Genomic DNA, 22,913 nt, shown 5'->3' with positions numbered 1-22,913 from the left:
CTCTGCACTTTCCTGCTATTTCTCTGGCAAAAATTAAAAAACCATAGTGTGCTGGTTTGAATGTATTATGTACCCCAGAAAAAGCCATATTCTTTGATGCAAACTTGTGGGGCAGACATATTAGTGGGGAATAAGTTGGAACATTTGGATTATGTTGTTTGCATGGAAATGCACCCCACCCAGCTGTAGGTGATAATTCTGATGAGATATTTCCATGGAGGTGTGGCCCCACCCATTCAGGGTTGGCCTTGATCAGTGGAGCCATATAAATGGGCTGACAAACAGAAGGAACTCAGTTCAAGTGCAGCTGTGAGTGACATTCTGAAGAGGAGCTACAGCCAAGAGGGACACTTTGAAGAAAGCACAGGAGCTGCAGATGAGAGACATTTTGAAGACGGCTGTTGGAAGCAGACTTTCGCTCCAGAGAAGCTGAGAGAGGACAAATACCCCAAGTGCAACTAAGAGTGACATTCTTGAGGAACTGCAGCCTAGAGAGGAATGTCCTGGGAGAAAGCCATTTTGAAACCAGAACATTGGAGCAGACGCCAGCCACGTGCCTTCCCAGCTAACAGAGGTTTTCCGGACACCACTGGCCATCCTCCAGTGAAGGTACCCAGTTGCTAACAGAGGTTTTCCGTACACCGTTGGGCATCTTCCTGTGAAGGTACCTGATTGCTGATGACCTTGGACACTTTATGGCCTTAAGACTGTAACTGTGTGACCAAATAAACCCCTTTACAAAAGCCAATCCATCTCTGGTGTTTTGCATTCCGGCAGCATTAGCAAACTAGAACAGATTTTGGTACGGAGAGAGGGGTGCTTTTGCTGCTGAGTTTGCAAATATCAAACATGTTGGAATGGCTTTTTAAATGGATAAGCAGAAGATTCTGGAAGAATTGTGAGGAGCTTGATAAAAAAGGCCTAAACTGCTTTGAAGAGACTGTTTGTGGAAATATGGACTCTAGAGATACTTCTGACGAGGCCTTGAACAGAAATGATCAATGTGTTGTTGTGAACTGGAAGAAAGGCGATCCTTGTTTTCAAGTGGCAGAGAATTTGGCAAAATTAAGTCCTGGTGTCAGGTGGAAGGAAGAATTTGAAAATGACAACCTGGAATACTTAGCTGAGGCTATCGCCAGACTGTATATGGAGGATGTACCCTGGCTTCTTCTTGCAGCTTATAGTAAAATGTGAGCAGAGAGAGATAAACTTAGAACTGAACTCTTGGTTTCAAAGAAACCAGAAGCTGATGGCTTGGAAAATTACGGGCTTCCAGGGGGTAGAATCCCAGAAGCTACAGCCCAACGTGAGGATGTAACCAAACATGGAACCCAGCTGCCATTTCAGTACAAGTCAAGATTGGAAAAGGAGTTAAGCAGAAAGGATTTGTGGAAAGTCCTATTGTCAGACAGGTTTGACCCCTATGTGCTTCATGAAAAGCCAACAGAATTTTTGTGAGATCTTTATAGACAGAGCCATTGCTGTTCTGGACTGGAGGAGACAGACAAGGAACAAATTGAAGGAAAAATTTCTTCAAAGACAGAGCCATGAAGGTTGAGGTCTGGAGTCAAGAGGTCTCGGGCTGGGAGAGTGGAGCAGCCCACATGCATGGAAAGGGTGAGTTTGCACCGGAGGTGAAGGGTGGGCGTTCCACCTCGATGCTCTGGAAGAGTTTTGCCACCCAAGGTCCCAAAGAGGGTGGAGCACATTCCCAGGGAATTTGGGAGACCCTGGCTGCCACCCCACTGTTCTGAAGGAGTTGAGTGTGTGCCCCGGAGGTGGAAGGGAATCTGGGTGCTGTCCTGATGTTTGAGGTTAGTGGGGCCGAGAAGGTGGTCTTCCCAATGTGTGGATATGTTGGAGAACTTACCCCAGTGTCTGGAGAGGAAAGGGCTGCCAAAAAGGCCCTTAGGAAGGGTTAGACTCCCGTTCTCTCAAGCCCCAAGGATGCAACGTCGTTCTGTAAATGACTCTAGACTTTGAAATTTAATGGAGTTTGTCCTGCAGGTTTTAGGAACTGTTTTAGTCCTGGGAGCCCTGTTTTCCTTTCAGTTTCTCCTTATAGTGATGGGAATGTTTGTCCTATGAGTGTCCCTCCTTTGTGTATTGGAAGCACATAAGTTGTTCTAAGTTCACAGATCCATAGCTTAAAGAAAAGTATGCCTTGGGACTGACCACGCCTATAGTTGATTTTCATGGGATCTCATACTTACCTATTGTTACTGAAATGAGAAAAAGTTTTTGTGAAATTGTGATGGGATAAATGTATTTTGTATTTGGAAAGAATATGTTTTTCTGAGGTCCAGGGGGTGGAATGTGCTAGTTTGAATGTATTATGTCCCCCAGAAAAAGCCATGTTCTTTGATGGGGTCTTGTGGGGCAGATATTAGTGGGGATTAAGTTGGAATGTTTGGATTAGGTTGTTTGCATGGAGGTGCACCCCACCCAGCTGTGGGTGATGACTCCAGTGGGATATTTCCATGGAGGCATGGCCCCACCCATTCAGGGTGGGCCTTGATGGGTGGAGCCATGTAGATGAGCTGACAGGCAGGGGGAACTCAGTGCAGCTGTCAATGACATTTTGGGGGGGGAGCTGCAGCCAGGAGGGACACTTTGAACAAGGCACAGGAGCTGCAGGTGGGAGACAGTTTGAAGACAGCTGTTGAGGGCAGACTTGCTCTGGAGAGGCTAGGAGAGGACAGATACCCCAGGTCCAACTAAGAGTGACATTTTTGAGGGGCTGTGGCCGGGAGGGGAATGTCCTGGGAGAGGGTCATTTTGAGGCCAGGACTTTGGGGCAGGCACCAGCTGTGTGACTTCCCGGCTGACAGAGGTTTTCCGGGTGCTGTTGGCCATCCTCCAATGAACGTACCCCATTTGGACTCTTTATGGCCTTCAGACTGTAACTGTGTAACCAAATAAACCCCCTTTTATAAAAGCCGATCCATTCCTGGTGTTTTGCATTCCAGCAGCATTAGCAAACTAGAACACATAGCATCTACTGCTAGTATATTATTTTCAATACATTTCTGGAGGAAATGTGAATTATTATAGCCTTAAAGGAAGTAATCTGAGAACATTTACTAAACTTAATTTTACACATGCCCTTTAACCCATTAGCCTCTCTTTTGAGATTCTTATTTAATAGAAACAATATTCATTGTTTTATTGTTTGTAGCAGAAAAACCTGGAAACAGTGAATGTCCGTAAGTTGGGAAGTGGTTGAATAGATTATGATAACATCCGTACTATGGAGTTTTTAATGCAGCCATTTAAAATAATGAATTTAGAACCGTAAATGCCCTTTCTCAGAAGGGCATTTAATTAGAAAAGCAAGATAGGAAAAGTAGATATAAGGTCATCCCATTTTTGTAAAACAAGTAATGCTCAAAGTACCTTGCACACCTACACACACATACACATACATAAATGATTATATGACCATGGAGAAAAGAATGGAAGGATACATACAGCGGGATAATATGGGTTATCTACATTAATAAGAGTTATTATATGATCCTGCTTATGTATGAAATGATAATGGTCACCAATTGTACTTAAGATACATTTTCTCTTTTTTCCTTATGCTTTTATATATTATTCACAAGTTTTATAGTAAGACTTTATCATTAAAATAATAATTTAATATTATTTTATTAATAATATTAATATTAATTTTCATTTTGGGGAAAAATGAATAATATGATAGGAGCCATGTGGAATAGGAGATATGAAAATTAGCATTATCTCTGAAGAACTATGATACTACAGAACTTTACAATAGATCCAGAATCCTTAAGAAAACCATATTTTACCCTACCATATTCCTGCCCTTTTTAATAAGTTGGAACTTTGAAATGAGTCATCATGCACCAAAACAGAAATAGTATAGTTATGTGAAACAGTGTGTATACTATTGACAAGAAAATTAGAACAGAAAATCAAGAACATCCTCATAAAGAAAGTAGACTCTATTTAGCAATAGTGTATTTAACAAGATTATATTATGATCATTCTTTGAACAAAGTATCTTTTTTTGTAGTTGAACTGGAATTTAATTTATAATTTCTCTCCTCCTTTCTATAGTTGTTACCATCTACTTCAAATTGCAGTGAATGACCAAAATGGTCTTAGAAATCATTTAATTCTCCACATTTAGTTCAGCATGCTATATTTACATTTACTTTACTCATATTTTCTTCAGTACTACCCCCATTACTGTGCTACACTTTTATTTTCTATTCTTAGATACATAGAATAATTGACTTCATTTAATATACTTAGAATTATTTACCAAAAAATCTGAAAGGGAAATCAGAGACAAATGTTCTCATTGTGACTGTTTTCCAGTTCTCATTAAACACATATTGAATTGTTAAGATATGTAACATTAGCCAGTAAAGTATTTTCTATGATGGATAAAAGAAATAAAATTGTAGTGCTTTATATGTGGGAAAAAATTGTCTTTCCATAAGGTTTAATAAACATTGTGTGGGTGGATATAAATATAAATAATGTCTTATGTGGTCCATATTTACATATTAGTTGTTTGACTCCATGCTGAATTCAATGACAGATCTTTTCATCCTGCTTGAGACATAACAGATTTGATTTTATTCATTCAGGAAATATTTATTGAGTGCCTATCACATAAATGCAGTGTCTAGGCTTTGAACAAAACAAAGACTCCATGGAGCTTATATGCGGATGGAGGAAACAAACAAAAAGCAAATCTGGTCTCAGCTTCCTACCTCCTAAGCAATCTTCAGTCACTCCCAAACTTGGATAGCAGTGCTAATGTTGCTCTTCCCTTGTGTAGCCCGTCCACTTTACTATAACTATTTGAAGAGTTCCATAGGCTTTCCCACAGTCTCCTCCATATTAATGGTAGCCAACTGGAATTAAAGAATATAGTAATTAACAACTTTTTAAAGAAGAAATGAAATGTTTTTAAGTATTATACCTCATTTGAAACATCTCTAAAAAATCTGTATTTATAAAATAGGAAGTATTTATTTTTAGTATAAAAGGATGATTATTTACCTTACAGAAGAATTTCATTTAGGCTTGCTTTTAAAGAATAAGGTACCCTAGCACACTGCAAATGATTCTATTCATGAACATCCTTTTTACACACAAACTGCCTCAAATTCTTAGTAGAAAGAGAAGGTCTTTATTTTCTCTTGTGACCTAGGATTTCCTAAGTTTGGTCAACCTATGGTTGCAAGTGGGATCACAAAAATAATAACCTAGATTTCATTGGCTTTGCCCCGCCTGCAAAACTTCAAGTATTTACGAAGTCCTGAATCTGCCTCCTTTTCTCCAAGTATTTCTGGGAATCCCCAGGATGCATCTAATTCTCAGGAACAAATCTGGTTGGCTGCCTTGCAAGTAGCACCTACTTGGCATTCATAACTACTTCTACGGCTATCGCTATGTCTCCCTCAGGCATTGCTTCAGTTTTGTCTACTTTCCAGATACCACGTTCTCACAGTGGATACCACCACTGATGCAGTGACACTTCAAAACAACCAAAGATTATTGGCAAAGTCCTGGAAAATGCCTTTTTACTTTTGTTTTACTCTCTGTGGGAAGGGTACCATGGCTGTAGAGCTAATTTGTGCCCCTGCTGCCTTAGAATTTAGTAAGACTGCTTAAGGTTTTTCTTTCAATACCATATACCCTAAGGGATGTGGGATCAAAGATAGGCCTGAGTGACGTATACTAGCCTGTGCTCAGAATCACTCCTCTCCTTTGATAATTAAGGCATTGTTACCAGGTTGGAATTGTTAAAGCTGACTGCTTTTTGTAAGTGAGTTCTCTCCCAGGAGAGTACTCGGTCTCATATATAAAGCTTCTATCAAGCTGCCCCTTCAGATTCTCCAAATCAAGATGTGTCTGAGCCGTAACAGTATATATTGAGACTTGTCCTACATGCTGAAATTGATTTACATATAACTTTTCACTAGTCACTGACCAAAGTGATATACAACTATACTGTCAATTATACTTTATGATATGAACCTGTTATTTAATCAATTAGACATAAGTAAATAATATTAGTAAATATTTCTATTATATTAATAAATATTGATAAATATTACTAATATATTATATTTGTAAATACTATTTCTATAGTAATTTTTTTTAATTTAGGTATTTGATTCGATTTTTGTTTTTGTTTGTTTTGCTTTGTTTTTGCTGTGTACACAACGTTTTAGGAAAAAAGAACCCAATAAACATAGAATTTTATTGTGAGAACCAGGTCTCTTTTGTGTGCATGTAATTTTGAATGATTATAAACTATATTGTTTTACATACTTTTGCTTAAATTTCTTTTATTTGCATACTTAGTTGAAAAGAGTCCACATTGTGTAAATGTAATGAGCAGAAGCTTTTCCAGAGTCGTGGAAGTAACAAGCATCTGATGAATATTGGGTTATTTGAATTACTTCCACTTTATGCTATCTGGAAAGACGCTACATTAATTTAATAGTTATTTGGATAACTATTCAAATTATTATTGAGGAGGACTTTTTCCTTGGCATATATTGCCAAGGTGACGGTGTTGATAATGTCAGTGTATTGGTACTGTTTGATGTCAGATTGCTTTCAGAACATTCCTACCTCAGAAAGTTGTTTTTAGAATTAAAAGAGATGTGATGTAGAGCCCAGACTTCAATTAGTGATATGAATGAAGCAGATCTGGTTAAGACTAGGGCAAACCAGGCCAAAGGGTAAAAGTTAAAACTGACTATGTTTTAAAACTTCAACTTCCATGTGAGACCACGGGAAGAGATGTCTATCTGGTGCAGGATCTGTATTTTCTAAACAGTATAACTCTATAGTCAGTTTGTTCAAACACCACAATTACATGGAACTTTGAATAGGAAGTGAGATACAGTAGGTTATTATAGGTTAGAGTGAAATAGTGACACATCCCAAAGTAATTTGGGCAGAGAATAAAAAATACATTTACAGCCTCCTCCCCTCCCACTCTGAGGAGCTGGGGGAAGGTGCAGAAGTGTTGGACTTCCTCACCTGGACTGGTGTTGATATTGTCACAAACATTGGGACTGGTGGTTTGATATGCCGAGCCCTTGATCATGAGACTTGCCCTTATGAAGCTCGTTACTGCAAAGGAGAGGCTAAACTTGCATATAATTGTGCCTAAGAGTCTCCCCCTGAGTACCTCTTTGTTGCTCAGATGTGGCCCTCTATCTCTCTAACTGAGCCACCTTGGCAGGTGAACTCACTGCCCTGCCGCTTACGTGGGACCCGACTCCCAGGGGTGTAAATCTCCCTGGCAATGCAGGATATGACTCCCGGGGATGCATCTGAACCTAGCATCGTGGGATTGAGAATATCTTCTTGACCAAAAGGGGGAAATGAAATGAAATAAGCTTCAGTGGCAGAGAGATTCCAAAAGGAGCCAAGAGGTCACTCTGGTGGGCACTCTTATGGACAATATAGACAACCCTTTTTAGGGTCTAATGAATTGGGGTAGCTGGTGATAGATACCTGAAACTATCAAACTACAACCCGGAACCCATGAATCATGAAGACGATTGTATAAAAATGTAGCTTATGAGGGGTGACAATGGGATTGGGAAAGCCATAAGGATCACACTCCCCTTTGTCTAGTTTATGGATGGATGAGTAGAAAAATGGGGGAAGGAAACAAACAAACAAACAAACTGACAGACAAAGGCACCCAGTGTTCTTTTTTACTTTAATTGCTCTTTTTCACTTTAATTATTATTCTTTGTTATTTTTGTGTGTGTGGTAATGAAGGTGTCAGGGATTGATTTTGGTGATGAATGTACAACTATGTAATGGTACTGTGAACAATCGAATGTACGATTTGTTTTGTATGACTGCGTGGTATGTGAATATATCTCAATAAAATGAATATTTAAAAAAAAGTGGATTGGGGTGATGAATGCACAACTATATGATACAACTGTGAACAGCTGATTGTACACCATGGATGATTGTATGTAATGTGAATATATCTCAATAAACTGAATTAAAAAAAAGTATTTGGAGGTATTTATAATTGTTTCCTAATTTATGTTACAAGTATGGAGCATTCTATTATGAGCTATAAAGGATAACAAAAAAGAATTAATGAAGTGGATGACCACTGACATTATTTATTTTGTCTAACTTTATTACCTGAAATAGAAATAGTTATATGCACAGGAATATAGGTAAAAATATAGTTAACTACAAACCAAAATATCAAGTATGCTCACAAACGTAAAATAAGTATGGTAGGATGAGATTTTTGTACTCCATCACCTTCTTTCTTTTGTCACCATTCTCCTTCCAGGGAGAGAGTTATTAAGTAAGAAAAGACAAAAAGTACTTTGTTAGCATAACACTCAGAGTTAGATTATAAGTGGTAACTATTAGCATGAAAAAGATCTTTCTTGTAGATTTGTTAGTTCTGTAGGATGCCTAGGAAGGAGAGAACACTAAAATGAGGAGAAAATTGGGTGAAACAGATTGACTGGGAGTTAGGACACTGAGGACTGGGCAGATGGATAATAAAGATGTAAGAGGTCTGTAAGAATAGAGAATGTGGAAGACCAGAGAGAGCAGGTGCTACCAGGTGCTCTTCTGAGGCAGATTCTCATAGTATTTTGATAAGACAGGTAAAGAAAAGTGTATTACTCTAGACTCAGTGTGTTCATCATTGTCTCATAGGATTTTCTTTCTGGTAATAGATTATATTTTCCACATGTTAAGGGCATAATTATCCTAAGCATTACAGTCATGACAGAGGGTAGCAGGTTCTGTTAAGATCAGGAAAGGTAAGGGCAGTAGTGGTGGAAAGTGTTCTCAGGCACGTTCAGGGCTAAGGACAGTGTGAAAGCTGGGGATCTGGCAGGCTTCTCACCCTAGAGGATTCCTCTGATGACAAGTTCTCTTTCCCAGATAGTTCCCAGAAATAGTCCTCTAGCAGCCTTATGCTTGCTGAAGAAAATGTTCTAGCTACAACTAAATATAAAGGCTTAAAATTAAAAGGGATTTGAGTTAACCAACTCTTAATTCATCCACACTAAAATATAACTAGGTAGTCAATGAAATATACATGGTGTTATGTTCTTCTCAGGTATGATAAGGGGAAAATAATGGGCATTTGAAATAGGAGCATGGTAGGAGGGTAAAAGATGAAAAAGAAAAATGTTGATATTGAAACAAAGTTTTAAAAATTTTGCCTGAGTTTGACTTTTTGATCCTCATTTGCGTGAAGGAAAAATAATCTGTTTAGAAATCTTCCTGAATTATCTTGCTGGGTTTTCTTTCCCATTTGACATCATACGTGAAACATTTTTTAAAAGCACATGCCAGCTCTTTTCAAAGAGAGTTTTGTTCTCAGATGATCCATTAATTGAGGTGTCACTGCCGAATTTGGAACAAAATTCAGTTCATATTGCAGAACTCCATAGTGTGGTTTATTTTTCAATCTCCTCACTCCTCCCTTGCTGCCTCCAAACACACTCTTCCTCCTGTCACTGCCAGAATGATTTCAGAAGATTCTGTAACAAGTTCCTAGAAGCCATTGTGCAGTAACAAAGAACTCCAGCAGTGAGCTGCAGGTTCTGTCCTTGCCTACTTTCCTGAGTGGAAGGTTTCCCCCATCCCTCACTAATGGCTTGCTAAGCACTAGGAACCAAAGCAAGAACTCATCATGCTGAGCAAACCTGTTGGATGGATATGTGGACAGGTTTTGAAGAACTTCTCTGGAAAAAGTATACACAATCTTGTAAAGGGGATATGGGTGTGGGAAACAACTGGGAATAAAGTCCCCTGTGGTTTCCTTGTGCTCCCAGTCACCTAAGAGGTGAATCTAGTATTCTATCTTCCTTTGAATTGTTTTTAGGGAATGTTTTTAGTTAAGCTTTTTTTGCCCTAACTTTTTTTGTCTTAGTTGAGGGAATCCAGAAAGCAGTCATGGACCTTGTAGATGAGTTTAAAGATGAATTCCCCACCATTCTGCAATTATCACAATCTAAGCAGGTAATGTGATTTCATAACTTTGAAAAGGAATACAAAAAGTATATTGTACTTTTAGTATCATACCAGTGAAGCATAAGAAAACATTAATTTTGCCTCAGGAAAATAAGTTCCAAATTTTTCCTATTGTGAGGAATCTGTGGAAAGCCAATTGTGGATGAAGAAGTGAGGTAGATAGTTGAATTAAGTGTAAAGAAAATCACTGTACCATTAGATTGGAAATCTGGGTCTCTTCATAGCCACAATTGCAATGTTTACCTAAAATTTGCTTAATGTATAATCAGAAAAAATGCCTAAATATAATTTAGCTAAAATGTATAGTAATTAAATTAGTGCAAAATATAATAGAAATTGTAACAATGGAAAAATAAATACTTTTTATTTTATTGTATGTATTTTAATGTGGACAGAAAATATTGATATAAATTAAAATAAAGTATATATATATTTATTTATTTACCTCTGTTTCAAAAAGGATTTCATAGTGATATAATATTGGGAGTGGAGGAGGGAGGTAGAGAATTTTGAAGGTCAGGAAAAAGTAACATCTTGTTTAATGGATACATGTAACCTGATTTACTCAAAGGTACACAGCTTATAATGTAAAAATGTGTTTCAGTTGAAATGTGTTAATATGCTATAAAGTTACATAGTACAGTAACAATCCACTTAACCAGAAATCAGGCCCTTGGCAATGTCAAAATGAGGAACATAGCCAAAACCTTGAAGTAAACAAAAAAAGCACTCTGAGTAACATAGAAATCATAAAATCTAAATAATGTATTCCAAAGGAGAGGTATTAGAGCTGCCTTCGGTCATTCATCCTGACAACCAGTCATCGGAAATTTACTAAGTCCTATTGCTTGGAAGTAGGAAGAGGGAATACAAAGATAAACTAGACATAAGCCCTTCAGTCATGGGCTTAATCTGGTGGAGACAGAGCTGTAAACAAGAAATTGCATTATAATATTGTGCTATAGAGGTACATCAAATTTAGAGGCGTAAGTGAATGATTACCTGGAAAATTCAGAGAAGGCTTCATGGAGGAAGAGTGCTTACATTGGGTCTCAAAGGATAAATAGTTTTCAAGGTGAAGAAAGAGACAGGACAAGTGGGTAGGGGCAGGGGAGAATATTTCAGAGGAAGCAGTGTGAGTTAGATCAGAGTATGAAAGCATGGCATGTTCATAGACTATCAAGTAAATCTGAATAAATGGCATGTAGAATAGAAGGGTTGAAGCAGGAAATAGTAGAAAATTAGGAAACTTAAGCAAGAGTCAGAAAATGGAGCTTCATATGCCATGTAAAAAGGACTGGTCTTTGTCTTGTTTATAATACAGGTATTAGAGAGTCACTGAAAGGTTTTGAACATGGAAATGACATTGGATTTGTACTTTAAAAAGACTTCTGTAGTGGTAATGAAGCCTGAATGGAGGCAGAGCTTCTTGTAAGATTCTTTTCCAAATGACAAACAGAACAAGGGCATTGGCATTGGGAATAGAAAGGAGGAGGGGTTGGATACAAGAGAAATTTAGCATGTTTTGAAACTGATAGTATGTGTTGAGAGGAATATGTAGGGATTGAGGAAGACTCCTGGATTTCTTAAGTTTAATTGGATCACATTTTAAGGGGTTTTGCCACATCCTGGTAAAATGTGGAGTTGAATTGTAATTATATATATAGGCTGGAAACTCAGGAGAGGTGTGGGCTGAAGATAAGAATTCAGGACTCATCAGTGTACAATGTATATTTACAGTGTAGGTGGTAAATATTATTGCTCAAGAAGAGAGTTTAGTAATAGAGGAGGGCATGGGGTAGAGCCGAAGGAATGCCAGTGTTTACAAGATGTCACTGGGGGTCAGAGGTAAGAACAGAATAAAGAGAATGAAATGCTATAAAAAACTCATATATCTCTAAAAATTCAACTGATAGGCATTCTTGTTTACCATCAAATCACTTATGTGTTTTAACTGCCAGGGCCTGACTTTGTTAGGTATGGTGGAGTTCTGGGATGTGTAGAACTGATTCCTAGAAGATGTAACAGATTACAGCAGTCTCTCTACATTTATAACCAAATGGCTACTGTATAGCCACTGTGCAAATGGCATTGTTAGACAGGAAACAATACTCAGAAGGCAGGCCTTAGGCTGGTAGGGGAAGTGACCCTTTCTCTCTTTGGCTTTCCCTCTCTTGACTTTCTCTAGATTTTGAGGAGGGGTGATACTGAAGTATAGGTATCTAGATGCACAGTGGTAAGATGGTACTCAGATGGTGATTGGCTAAGAAGCAGAATAGAAGAAAGCTTTTTTTTAAGTTCCAGGGAGCAAATCAGATTTTGTAATTCCATTTTAAATTTTGTCTAGTTGCTTCCCCTGTTTTGTATTCCTCTAGCCTTTGTATAAAGTCTTGAAACATTGGAGACTTTTCTTGGCTATATTCTGGAGTATTAAGGGAAGAGATGGTCAGATGTCCAGATTTGGTCAGGATGTAAAACTGTTAAAGCTGACACAGTGGTGGCCACAATTATTGAGAAATCTCCAAGGTGAGGCAGAAGATGGGCCTGGAAAGTCCTGTTACCCCTTCGGAGTTGTGATTCTCCCACCATTGCCAACATTGGAGAAACTGGGGTTTTATTTAATTAAAGAAGTTGCAACTTTCTTTACAATTCCCTCCATCATTTCCTACCCTCTGAATAGCATCATTATCACTAGAGCCACAAGCATGGCTTATGGTGAAATAGACTGATATTTTGATCCTCAAATAAAGAAGTGTAAGTATTTCCAACTCATTGAAGTCATTTACTTATAAAAACTTTATCCCACCCGGAGAGGAACATAAAGATAGATTGTTAAAGTTACTTTCTCATTCAAAACTCTTACATTGTTCTTTTTCTATCACTTTGAAGAATGTTTTGCTGAGATTGGTGGGAAGCCAGAATAGCTAGAGGCTATTTTTAACAAATTTGAAGTTATTTGCTTTTCAAAAATAAATTATCCAGAAAACACTGCTAATATTCGTTTGTTAACTACATTATTTTTAAAAAGTCAGGTTGTAAATACTGTGCATTTTATTATTTCCAGGATGATCCAAAGTTCCCAAATATACTAAAAAGAAAGGTTTTAAGAATGGCTAGAGTGTGTCTTAGTCTGCCAGAGGTATCACAAATACAAGAAACTGGTTTGGGCTTAACAATAGGAATTTATTGGCTCACATTTTTGAGACTAGAAATCTAAAGTCATGGTATTCCCGATGACAGTAGTGTTCCGATGCTGGGGTTCCTTGTCTTGTAGTCCGGCTTCCTATCACATGGCAATGCCCTCCTCTTTTTCTTTTCTGTGACTTCTGGGTTCTCTTTACAAGGCCTCAGGTAATCAGGATCTGGCCCACCCTGGTTCAGTTTGCCACACCTTAGCTAAAAATAACAACTTCAAAGCTCCTGTTTACAAATGGGTTCACATCCACAAGGATGGGAATTAAGATGAAGAACATATGTTTGTGGGATACTCGAATTCAGCCTACCGCAGAGGGCTTTGTTAATTGCGTTGTATTTTAAATCAATAAATTTTGTGATTAATATTTAAATAATTTTTTCCCTCTGAGGTTGTGTATTCTCCATCCCCTCCTGCCCAAGCAATCCACACCCTAATATGGTCAGTATCTATTTCCTTTAATAAAAAGTAGGTTTTTTGTTTTGTTTTGTTTTGTGTTTTTAAGGTTTACACTGGCAAATTGCAAATGATTTCCATATGAGGACTTTAAAATATTCAGCCTTTAAATATGAACAAACAAAATAGGTGTACTATAATTTGGGAACTGAAAAATTTTAACTCAGATGATCCTTACAAGAATGAGAATGAAGCTTTTTTTTTTTTTTTTTTTTTTTTTTTTTGTAAATAGGAACAATTTTTGCAGGTTTTAATTTTGAAAGGTGATTATGTATTTTATTCTGTAATTATATTGCACTTACCATTTACTACAAAATTGAGACTTGTAGACAGAACATATCAGAATCCTATGTAAAAACTTGCATTTTTACATTACAGTAATCTGTGGATGTACTTTTCTGAATTTTCCATGATTTTTTTTTTTTTTTAATGTGGTATAAAAACCACTGCAGATACAACAGTGATATCTAGAAATAGCTTGTAATGGTTTGGGGGTTTCTAAATATAATGAGAGTAGGACTGTAACTAGAATATTCTGTAATTCAATTATATTTTTGTTTTTGCTGAGTTGTTTCTTATGGAGCACTACCAATATTGAGAAAGTTACAAAGCACATTGTACTGTATTTCTCAATATTCATTTGTTATATTTTCTGATACACTTTATTCGTTCATTTTGGCAAATATTTATAGAGTACCTACTATGTGCCAGACAGTATTCTAGAAACTGGAGAAAGATCTGTGAACAGAATGAGTATAAGATACTGCTGTCATAAAACTTACATCCTAGTCAAGTAGAAAAACAGTAAACAAGGAAAATGAGTAAAGTATATAGTATGCTAGTGGTTAAATTTTAAAGAAAAGAAAAAAATATATAGCAGAAGAAAGCTCTGAAGTAGGGGAGGAGTAGGGGAAGACTGTTGAAGGATTGGATAGGGTAACCAAGGCCTTACTGAGAAATGATTCTTGGGATACCTGGAGATTCAAAGAGAATAGCAAGTGCAGTCTCTGAGGTGAGCATATACCTAGCAAGTTCAACAAATAGTAAGGAGGGAAAGGGAAGGATGATGAGGCCAGAGAGGTAAGGAAGACACAAACTATTTAGGGCCTTGTAGACCATTGTATGTGTACTTTGGCTTTAACACTGAGAGCAAAGGGCAGTCACTGGAAGCATTTGAGCAGAAGAATGATATGATCTGACATAAGTTTTACTTGGATCTCTTTGGCTGATGTTTTGAGGAGTAGAATGAAAATAGACAAGGGTGGCAGCAGGGAGACCATTTAGGAAGCTAATTTACTAATCTGGAGAAAAGATGATGGTGATCTCTAAATACAGTGGACCAGCACTTTGGTATGTAGGGGTTGTGAAAAGTGGTCAGACTCTGGATATTCAGAGAAAGAATTGAATAGGACTTGCTGACAAGCTGGTTTTATAGATACAGGGTTGTAAAAAGCAGAGGTAATAGAAAATAGAGTTCAGCATTAAAACTGCTTATGACAAAGAAAAAAGGCAAAATAGGAAATATTTTCCAAGTGTGGGGCTCAAATGGAAAAATCTAGAGCAGGATTCTAGAACCAATCTTATTAACTGATGCTATTTCTTTTGGTAAAAGGTCTATAAGTGACTTTGCATGTCTCTGAGATGGTGATGGTGGGGGGTGGAATTTGTTTTCAGGCATTTGGTGATGTACTCAGATGATAACAAAAAGAATAATCTGAACTTGCACCATTTGTAACCAATTCTGGGATGCTTAGGCCAATAGTCAAAAAAAGAGGGAAAAGAAAATGAGGACTTCTAATTTGGGGTCAACATATAAATTCAAACAAATGGTTTGGTGAGAAAACATATAGCATGGGTTCATCATAGTGGACAAAAGGGAAAAGCTGGTAACTCGAAATAGGAAAAAAACCCTTTTATTTAAAATTTTTCTTGTTAGCACTACTTTAAAAGTAACTTACTGAACGTAAGAGTGAATTGGAATCATTATCATAAACTGGTGAGTTTTTTTTTAAAGAGGAAATCTTATTCTTCATGTAAAGGAATGTAAGTAGCCTCTCTTCTGTTGTCCCCTTTGTATTCCCAGTGCCAGGAAGAACCACAGCACATGCACCACCCCTCTCCTTGCTGGATTTGTTTCCTAATACTATTCTTAAAAATAGTGAGGGTCTTGGAAAAGAATTGATTTCATGTTTTGTGACAGGGAAAATAAAAGTGGTCAGGGAACATTTTGTTGTCAAAAAGTAACAATTCTTTCAAAGGTATCTAGGAAAGTATCAAAAAGGAAAGCATTTAAAAGCTATGAAGGTTAAGTACACTTGTCATATTTTATTTTAACAATTCGAGTACTAAAGAGAAACAAAGATGAGAGAGTTATTTGGAACAGGTTGAAAGGGCCATGAATTCATGACGTGATACTTAAGTGTGAAAGAACACAAAGTGTGCTAAAACATTATTGTAATGCACACCTGAGTTTTTTTTTTTTTTAATTTTTATTTTGAAATAAATTCAAACTTACAGGAACAGTTGCAAAAATAATACAAACCCCATACACAGAACTCCAGCCTACCCCAACCCCTCCCCACCAACACCCCGATCTACCAACTTTTTTTTTTGATTATTTATTTATTTATTTATTTTTTTAAATGTTTATTTTGAAATAAATTCAAACTTACAGTAACAGTTGCAAAAATAATACAAACCCCATAAGCATACCCCAAACCCCCTCCACCGATACCCCCATCTACCAACTTTAATATTTTGTCACTTTACCATTTCTTTCTTTCCTTCCCTGTCTATATCCATCATCTATTGCTCTGTCTTCTGAACATACGAGAGCAAGTTGCACACATCCTTGAACAAATAATATAATTCACATATACATTTCCTATGAACAAGAATATTCATTTATGTGATCACATTCAGTGTAGTTAAGAAGTTCAAGAAATTTAACATTGATATAAAGCTTACCTTCTATATTTCATTTTTTTCTTATGTCCCAATTGTGTCCTTTTGAGCCTTTTCTCCTGTATTCTTAGATCTCATTCAGGATCATCTATAGCATTTAATTGTCATTATCTATTTAGACTGTTCTTTTTTTTCAATTCTGGAAACATATATACAGCATAAATCTTCCCATTCCAACCCCTCCCAAGCATTCCATTTAGTGGGATTAATTACATTCATAATGTTGCAATGCCATCACCTTCCCACCATCCATTACTAGAAATTTCCCTTCACCCCAAACAGAAACCCTACACTCATTTCTTATGAATTCCCCATTGCCCCTTCCCCCACTTCTTGTAACCCATACTCTGCTTTACATCTCTATGATCATATTCTCTGATACTTTCTTTGTGTTTACTGTGGGGCTTAAATTTAACATCTTAAGTCTAGAACAATCTTGTTTTCTTTGATACCAACTTAACTTCAATAGGACACATAAACTATGTTCCTATACTCCTCCATTCCCCCATCTTTATGTAGTTCTTGTCAAAAATTACCTATTACATTGAGTCCAAAACCACTGATTTATCATTACACTTTATGTATTTTAGATGCTATAGGAAGTAAATAGTGGAGTTACAAATCAAAAATACAGTAGTATTGGTATTTATATTTACCATATGATCTTTACTGGAAATCTTTATTTCTTCATGTGGTTTCAGTCAATTGTTTAGTGTCCCTTCCGTTCAGCCTGCACAATTCCCTTTAGCATTTCTTATAGGACTGATGAAGTCCCTCAGTTTTTGATTATCCGGGAATGTTTTCATCTCCCCTCATTTTTAACCTCCAGGTGTTTGTGAATTTTCTGTCTCTGATGGTTATTGACTTCTATTTCTATTCCATTGTGGTCAGAGAATGTGCTTTGAATAATTTCACTTTTTAAAAAATTTATTGAGGCTTGTTTTATGTCCCAGCCTATGGTCTGTTCTGGAGAAAGTTCCATGGTCACTAGAGAAGAATGTGTATCCTGATGATTTGGGATGTAATGTTCTATATATGTCTGTTAAATTTCTCTATATCTCTCTCTCCTTTCTTTGTTTCTCTGTTGGTAGGGCTCCCTTTAGTATCTGAAGTAGGGTAGGTCTTTTATTAGCAAAATCTCAGCATTTGTTTGTCTGTGAAAAATTTAAGCTCACCCTCAAATTTGAAGGAAAGTTTTGCTGGATAAACTTCTTGGTTGGAAATTTTTCTCTCTCAGAATTTTAAATATGTCATGCCACTGCCTTCTCACCTCCATGGTGGCTGCTGAGTAGTCACTAGTCTTACATTGTTTCCTTTGTATGTGGTGAATTGCTTTTCTCTTGCTGCTTTCAGAACTTGCTCCTTCTCTTCTGTATTTGACAGTCTGATCAGAATTTGTCTTGGAGTGGGTTTATTTGGATTTACTCTATTTGGAGTTTGCTGGGCATTTATGCTTTGTGTATATATATCGTGTAGAAAGTTTGGGATGTTTTCCCCAGCAATTTCTTTGAATACTCTTTCTAGACCTTTACCCTTCTCTTCCCCTTCTGGGACACCAATGAGTCTTATATTTGGAGATTTTATTTTATCTATCATATCCTTGAGATCCATTTCGATTTTTTTGATTTTTTCCCCATTCTTTCTTTTGTTCTTTCATTTTCTGTTCTGTGGTTCTCGAGGTCACTGAGTCATTGTTCAGCTTCCTCTAGTCTTGTACTATGGGTATCCAGAATCTTTTTAATTTGGTCAACAGTTTCTTTTATTTCCATAAGATCATCTATTTTTTTATTTACTCTTGCAATTTCTTCTTTATGCTCTTCTAGGGTCTTCTTCATGTCCTTTATATCCTGTGCCATGCTCTCATTGTTTGTCTTTAGATCTTTGATTAATTGCTCCAAGTACTGAGTCTCCTCTGATCTTTTGATTTGGGTGTTTGGGTTTGGGTTATCCTTATCATCTGGTTGTTTCATATGCTTTAAAATTTTATGTTGTTTTTGGGCTTTTGGCATATGCTTTACTTGATAGGGTTCTTTTAGGATATGAAGGATTATTCAGACACCAGTCTCTAATTTGTCAGATCTACAGCTTGGTGGCATACACTTTCTCTAACTAACCAGCAGATGGTGTCCGTGAGTCACCTATACCCCTCAAGTCAGTACTCCCCAACTTTGTCTTTGTGGTGTGTGGGGTCCAGTTGGTGCACCAAGTTTGGGTGTGTTGTTGATGCTGTCCGCCCTGAATGTGGAGTGTGTGTCTGAGTGGTTAGGAAGGCAGGGCAGCTTTAATAATCAAACATCCCAGGTATTCCTGGAGATTTAAGGCTGTTACAAGAGTCTAAACCTTCATTTCAGTCTCACCACAGATTGTTTCTGCCACTAACCCACAAGTCCTTGGTATTGGCATAGGGTCCCTGGGATTTCCAGGTGAGTTCCTCTTCCCAGCCATGCCCTTCTAGGGCCTCTGCTGAGGGAAGGCTGTGCTACATCACAAGTGTGCGCTGTCCCTCAAGGGAAGTTCTGAGCCACCAGTCCATGCAGGGGCATTCCCAGCCTGCTGTAAAGATGGCTGAATGGGGCGTGTTAATTTCCCCCTTTTTGCACAGCTCCACCTTCCCAGCTCTGGGACAATTAGCTTTGGGTGCACGAAAGGCTATTTTCCATGCCCGATATTGTGGCATGTGCGTGGTGTTGCCGGAAACACTGCCCGTCACACTGGGTCCCTTGGCACAGCTCTGGGCTGCGGCTCCAGCACCGGTCAGGAGCGTTCCTAGCCCGCTGGGAAGATGGCTGCAAGGGGCATGGTTTTTTTCCCCTTTTGGCTTACCTCTGCCCTCCTTGCTCTGAGACAATTGGCAGCGGGTGCGTCAAAGGCTATCTTCCATGCCAGATATTGAGGCATTCGCACAGCCCTTTCCTGCCATGCTTCACTGTGTGGTTCTCCCTGCCGTATCTGCAGCCGCTTTTGCTTTTTTTTAAAAAAAAAAGAACTAGTCCGCTTCCAAACGCCAACCCATGGTTTCCCCACACTGCAGAGCAGCTGCCGGACATTCAGCGGGCTCGCTCACTCGTTTTAGAACACAGACCTCTGGTTTCACCAAGTGCACAGTCCCTGTGGATTTAGCAGACCTTGTCCAGTTGGTGCATCGCTGGAACTGATGTTCTGGGTCACTTTCTGGCCTCTGTCTTGTATTTTTCACGGAGGTGTTTTTTGTCCCCGTCTCTCCTAGGCACCATCTTAGGTTCTCCCACACTTGAGTTTTAAAAAAATATTTTTTATAATGTCATATTTGGTCAATACAATTTCTGTGACCCCTACAGTAGAATTTTGATTAACAGTCAGCTTATTAATAACAAATAGGCTTATTTTTTATAAAGAGATAAAAACTTAAGTGTAAAAGAGGGAGAAAGTTGAGTGAATCAGAGGGGAAATCTATTGTAGTCTTTGGGAGAATGAATCAAGATTGGTTCATTGACTAGATGTGTAAAGTCAGTGGGTCCAGGCCAACATGTACAGATCACAAAATAAGGAGAGGGAAACTGCAGAATGTTAACATTTTGCAACTACAAAAATGAGGTGTCCCCCAAACACAGAACATTTGACCAAATAGAAAAGGTTTTAGTAAAGGCAGAACTGCAAATACCTCTCTCCTGTTTGCCCTGGCCATATATCCCCACCTTAAGATAATCAGTTATAATGAGAGAAAAAACATAACAAGTAAATTGTAATCAGAATTAAAATCAAACTTATTCCAGCTGCTTCACCATGAGGAGGAGTTGGGAGGGATCAGTGCAGCAAAGCATAAGATCATAAGAGAAACTGAATCTGTGCATACAGGAGCTTTGAATACTGCAGACAATGTAATTTCTCTCCCTGGTGTGCTCTCAACCAGAGTAGACAATAATACCAAGTGTTTGCACCTTTGTATTATCTTTCTTGTTCTACTTGCCTTTAACTGCTTGTAAAGATTGCCGTCTTCTAAGGTGCTATTTCAATTGCACTTTGTACTTTTAGTATTGACTAGGAGGGTTGAGACCACCATGGCTGGGGTGGGCTAATAGAGTTTTTTCAGTAAAATTAACAAATGGAACCAAAACAGGACTCCAAATCCTGCAGAAATAAATCATTATTGGCAGGGTACAACAGCTTTTAGTTGTCTCCAATGACAAATGCTGAACGGTAAGAAAAATACTGAACTTTGACAAACAACAGCAATAATAAAATTTTTATTTCAGGATAAAATTTGTGGCATTTTAAATAAATGTATATAGCAAATTTATGATGTTCATTCTAGGCAAAAAAATCCATTTAAAAGATATTTTGTATTTTTATGTTTAGACTCAAATTTTTAGGGATTTAGAGTTGCTCATTTGTATTGTTAACAAATACTTTTCTGAAGTTATATACTAAAAAAGCCAGAATAGCCTATAAAATTAATTAAATGAATAATGGAAACTATACTTGTCTGTTGCCTGGAATGCAGTCTAACCACGTTGTAAGTAATTTCCCTGCAGTTTACTTTCTGGGAGAGCAGAGAACTACATTTCCTGTGTTTTGGTAATGCCATGAATTTTTTCTTTCAGAATGTCAACAGTTTTAAAAATTTTTAGAAATAAACATTTCTTAAACTTGTTGATTAATGTACAGGGTAACTGTTTTATTATTTTTCTGTAATAAGATACTGTACACATACATTATGAATATTGCCTGTAATGTCATACTTCATAATTACAAAATTTCAAAGTAAATTGGGAAAATATTTGACAGTTTTAAATAAGAATTGTTTACTTTTGAAAAAGCTCTTTAAAAATCAATGTAGTAAAGGTAAACCCAGAAATAAAAATGAGAAATTTATATGTTTTGACTAGTAATTTCACTTCTGGTTTATTTAGCCTAAGGAAAATAATCATATTCATATAAAGATTTAAGCATATGAGAGGAAACCAATGAGCTTGTATGGGGGGAAGGAATATAATTATTGGACACTGAGTCTATCCTTGGCACCATACACAATGTAAAGTTATATGGTGCTCTGTCTCTGCCTGAAGTAGATTTTAATAATGCATTGGAGAATCACACTAAAGTCACTTTTCAAAGGCTTATTTTCCAGAAAAGAGAACCCATCCAAAAAACATCCAAAATCAGAATGGCTACTGCTTTAGCCAAGATCAACAGACGAACATTCATTCAAGGATTGCACAGCATATCCAGATCCTCTAAATCAGTGGCCAAACTTCTGCAGCCTCAGCTTGCCTGTAGACTTTTAGAATTAAGGGACATATCTCATCGTCTGCTGAGGGAAGTTAATGCACCAAAGCAACCCCTATATAATATACAGGTAAGCAAATATTGCATTTACACTGGACTTGGATCCTTTTTTAGGAACAGTTTTGAATTTGCAAGTTTGAAAATGAAAATGTTGTTCTACATGTAAAACAGGTACACTTGTTGGATAAGAGAAATAAATGGTTGGGCCTTTTTCATGACAGTATATTCTCTGATTTAAATCAGTCTGAAAAGGGAAGTAATGTGGATTTTTTCCTACTTTACTGTTAGATTGAACGATCTGCAATTGTTCATTTCAAATGGGTCAACCTAAATATAAGCATGCAAATTAGCACTTAAAACTAAAAAAAATCCTACAGCAAGCCTTAAAATCATTTTTCTTTGTTCTCTTTTACACATAACCTTTCGTTTCTAAGATAATTTTTGATATAATATATTGAGTATATTTTTTTTTTGTTCTCTTTGTTTTATTTATTTTTTTTAATCATCATTTTATTGAGATATATTCACATACCATGCAGTCATACAAAACAAATCGTACTTTCGATTCTTTACAGTACCATTACATACTTGTACATTCATCACCTAAATCAATCCCTGACACCTTCATTAGCACACACACAAAAATAACAAGAATAATAATTAGAGTGAAAAAGAGCAATTGAAGTAAAAAAGAACACTGGGTACCTTTGTCTGTTTGTTTCCTTCCCCTATTTTTCTACACATCCATCCATAAACTAGACAAACTGGAGTTTGGTCCTTATGGCTTTCCCAATCCCATTGTCACCCCTCATAAGCTACATTTTTATACAACTGTCTTCGAGATTCATGGGTTCTGGGTTGTAGTTTGATAGTTTCAGGTATCCACCACCAGCTACCCCAATTCTTTAGAGTATATTTAACTATAATCTCATTCTGATAGATCTGTCAACATCCAGGTATATTTCAAATTACATTTTTGACATTGTTTTATTGA

The 22,913-nt window shown here is 37.2% G+C and overlaps 1 protein-coding gene across 3 annotated transcripts in view; it reads left to right on the top strand.

The window, feature by feature from the left end:
- SPATA9 (spermatogenesis associated 9) overlaps positions 1 to 22,913 on the top strand; it is a 44,920-nt gene that overhangs the window by 5,686 nt on the left and 16,321 nt on the right. Inside the window, exons 1-2 of one of the 3 annotated variants that reach the window (XM_037801714.1) lie at positions 9,948 to 10,029; positions 21,762 to 21,989. In XM_037801714.1, coding sequence (XP_037657642.1) covers positions 9,964 to 10,029; positions 21,762 to 21,989 — 294 coding nt within the window. In that variant the 5' untranslated portion in view covers positions 9,948 to 9,963. Of the gene's footprint in view, positions 1 to 9,947; positions 10,030 to 21,748; positions 21,990 to 22,913 lie in introns of those variants that run through there. The other 2 variants (XM_037801716.1, XM_037801715.1) reach the window with 2 other exon arrangements.

This window comes from Choloepus didactylus, chromosome 13 (genome assembly GCF_015220235.1).
Source record: "Choloepus didactylus isolate mChoDid1 chromosome 13, mChoDid1.pri, whole genome shotgun sequence".
Lineage (NCBI taxonomy): Eukaryota > Metazoa > Chordata > Mammalia > Pilosa > Megalonychidae > Choloepus > Choloepus didactylus.
The sequence above is the reverse complement of the archived record's forward strand: the minus strand, read 5'-3'. Positions and strand labels throughout refer to the sequence as shown.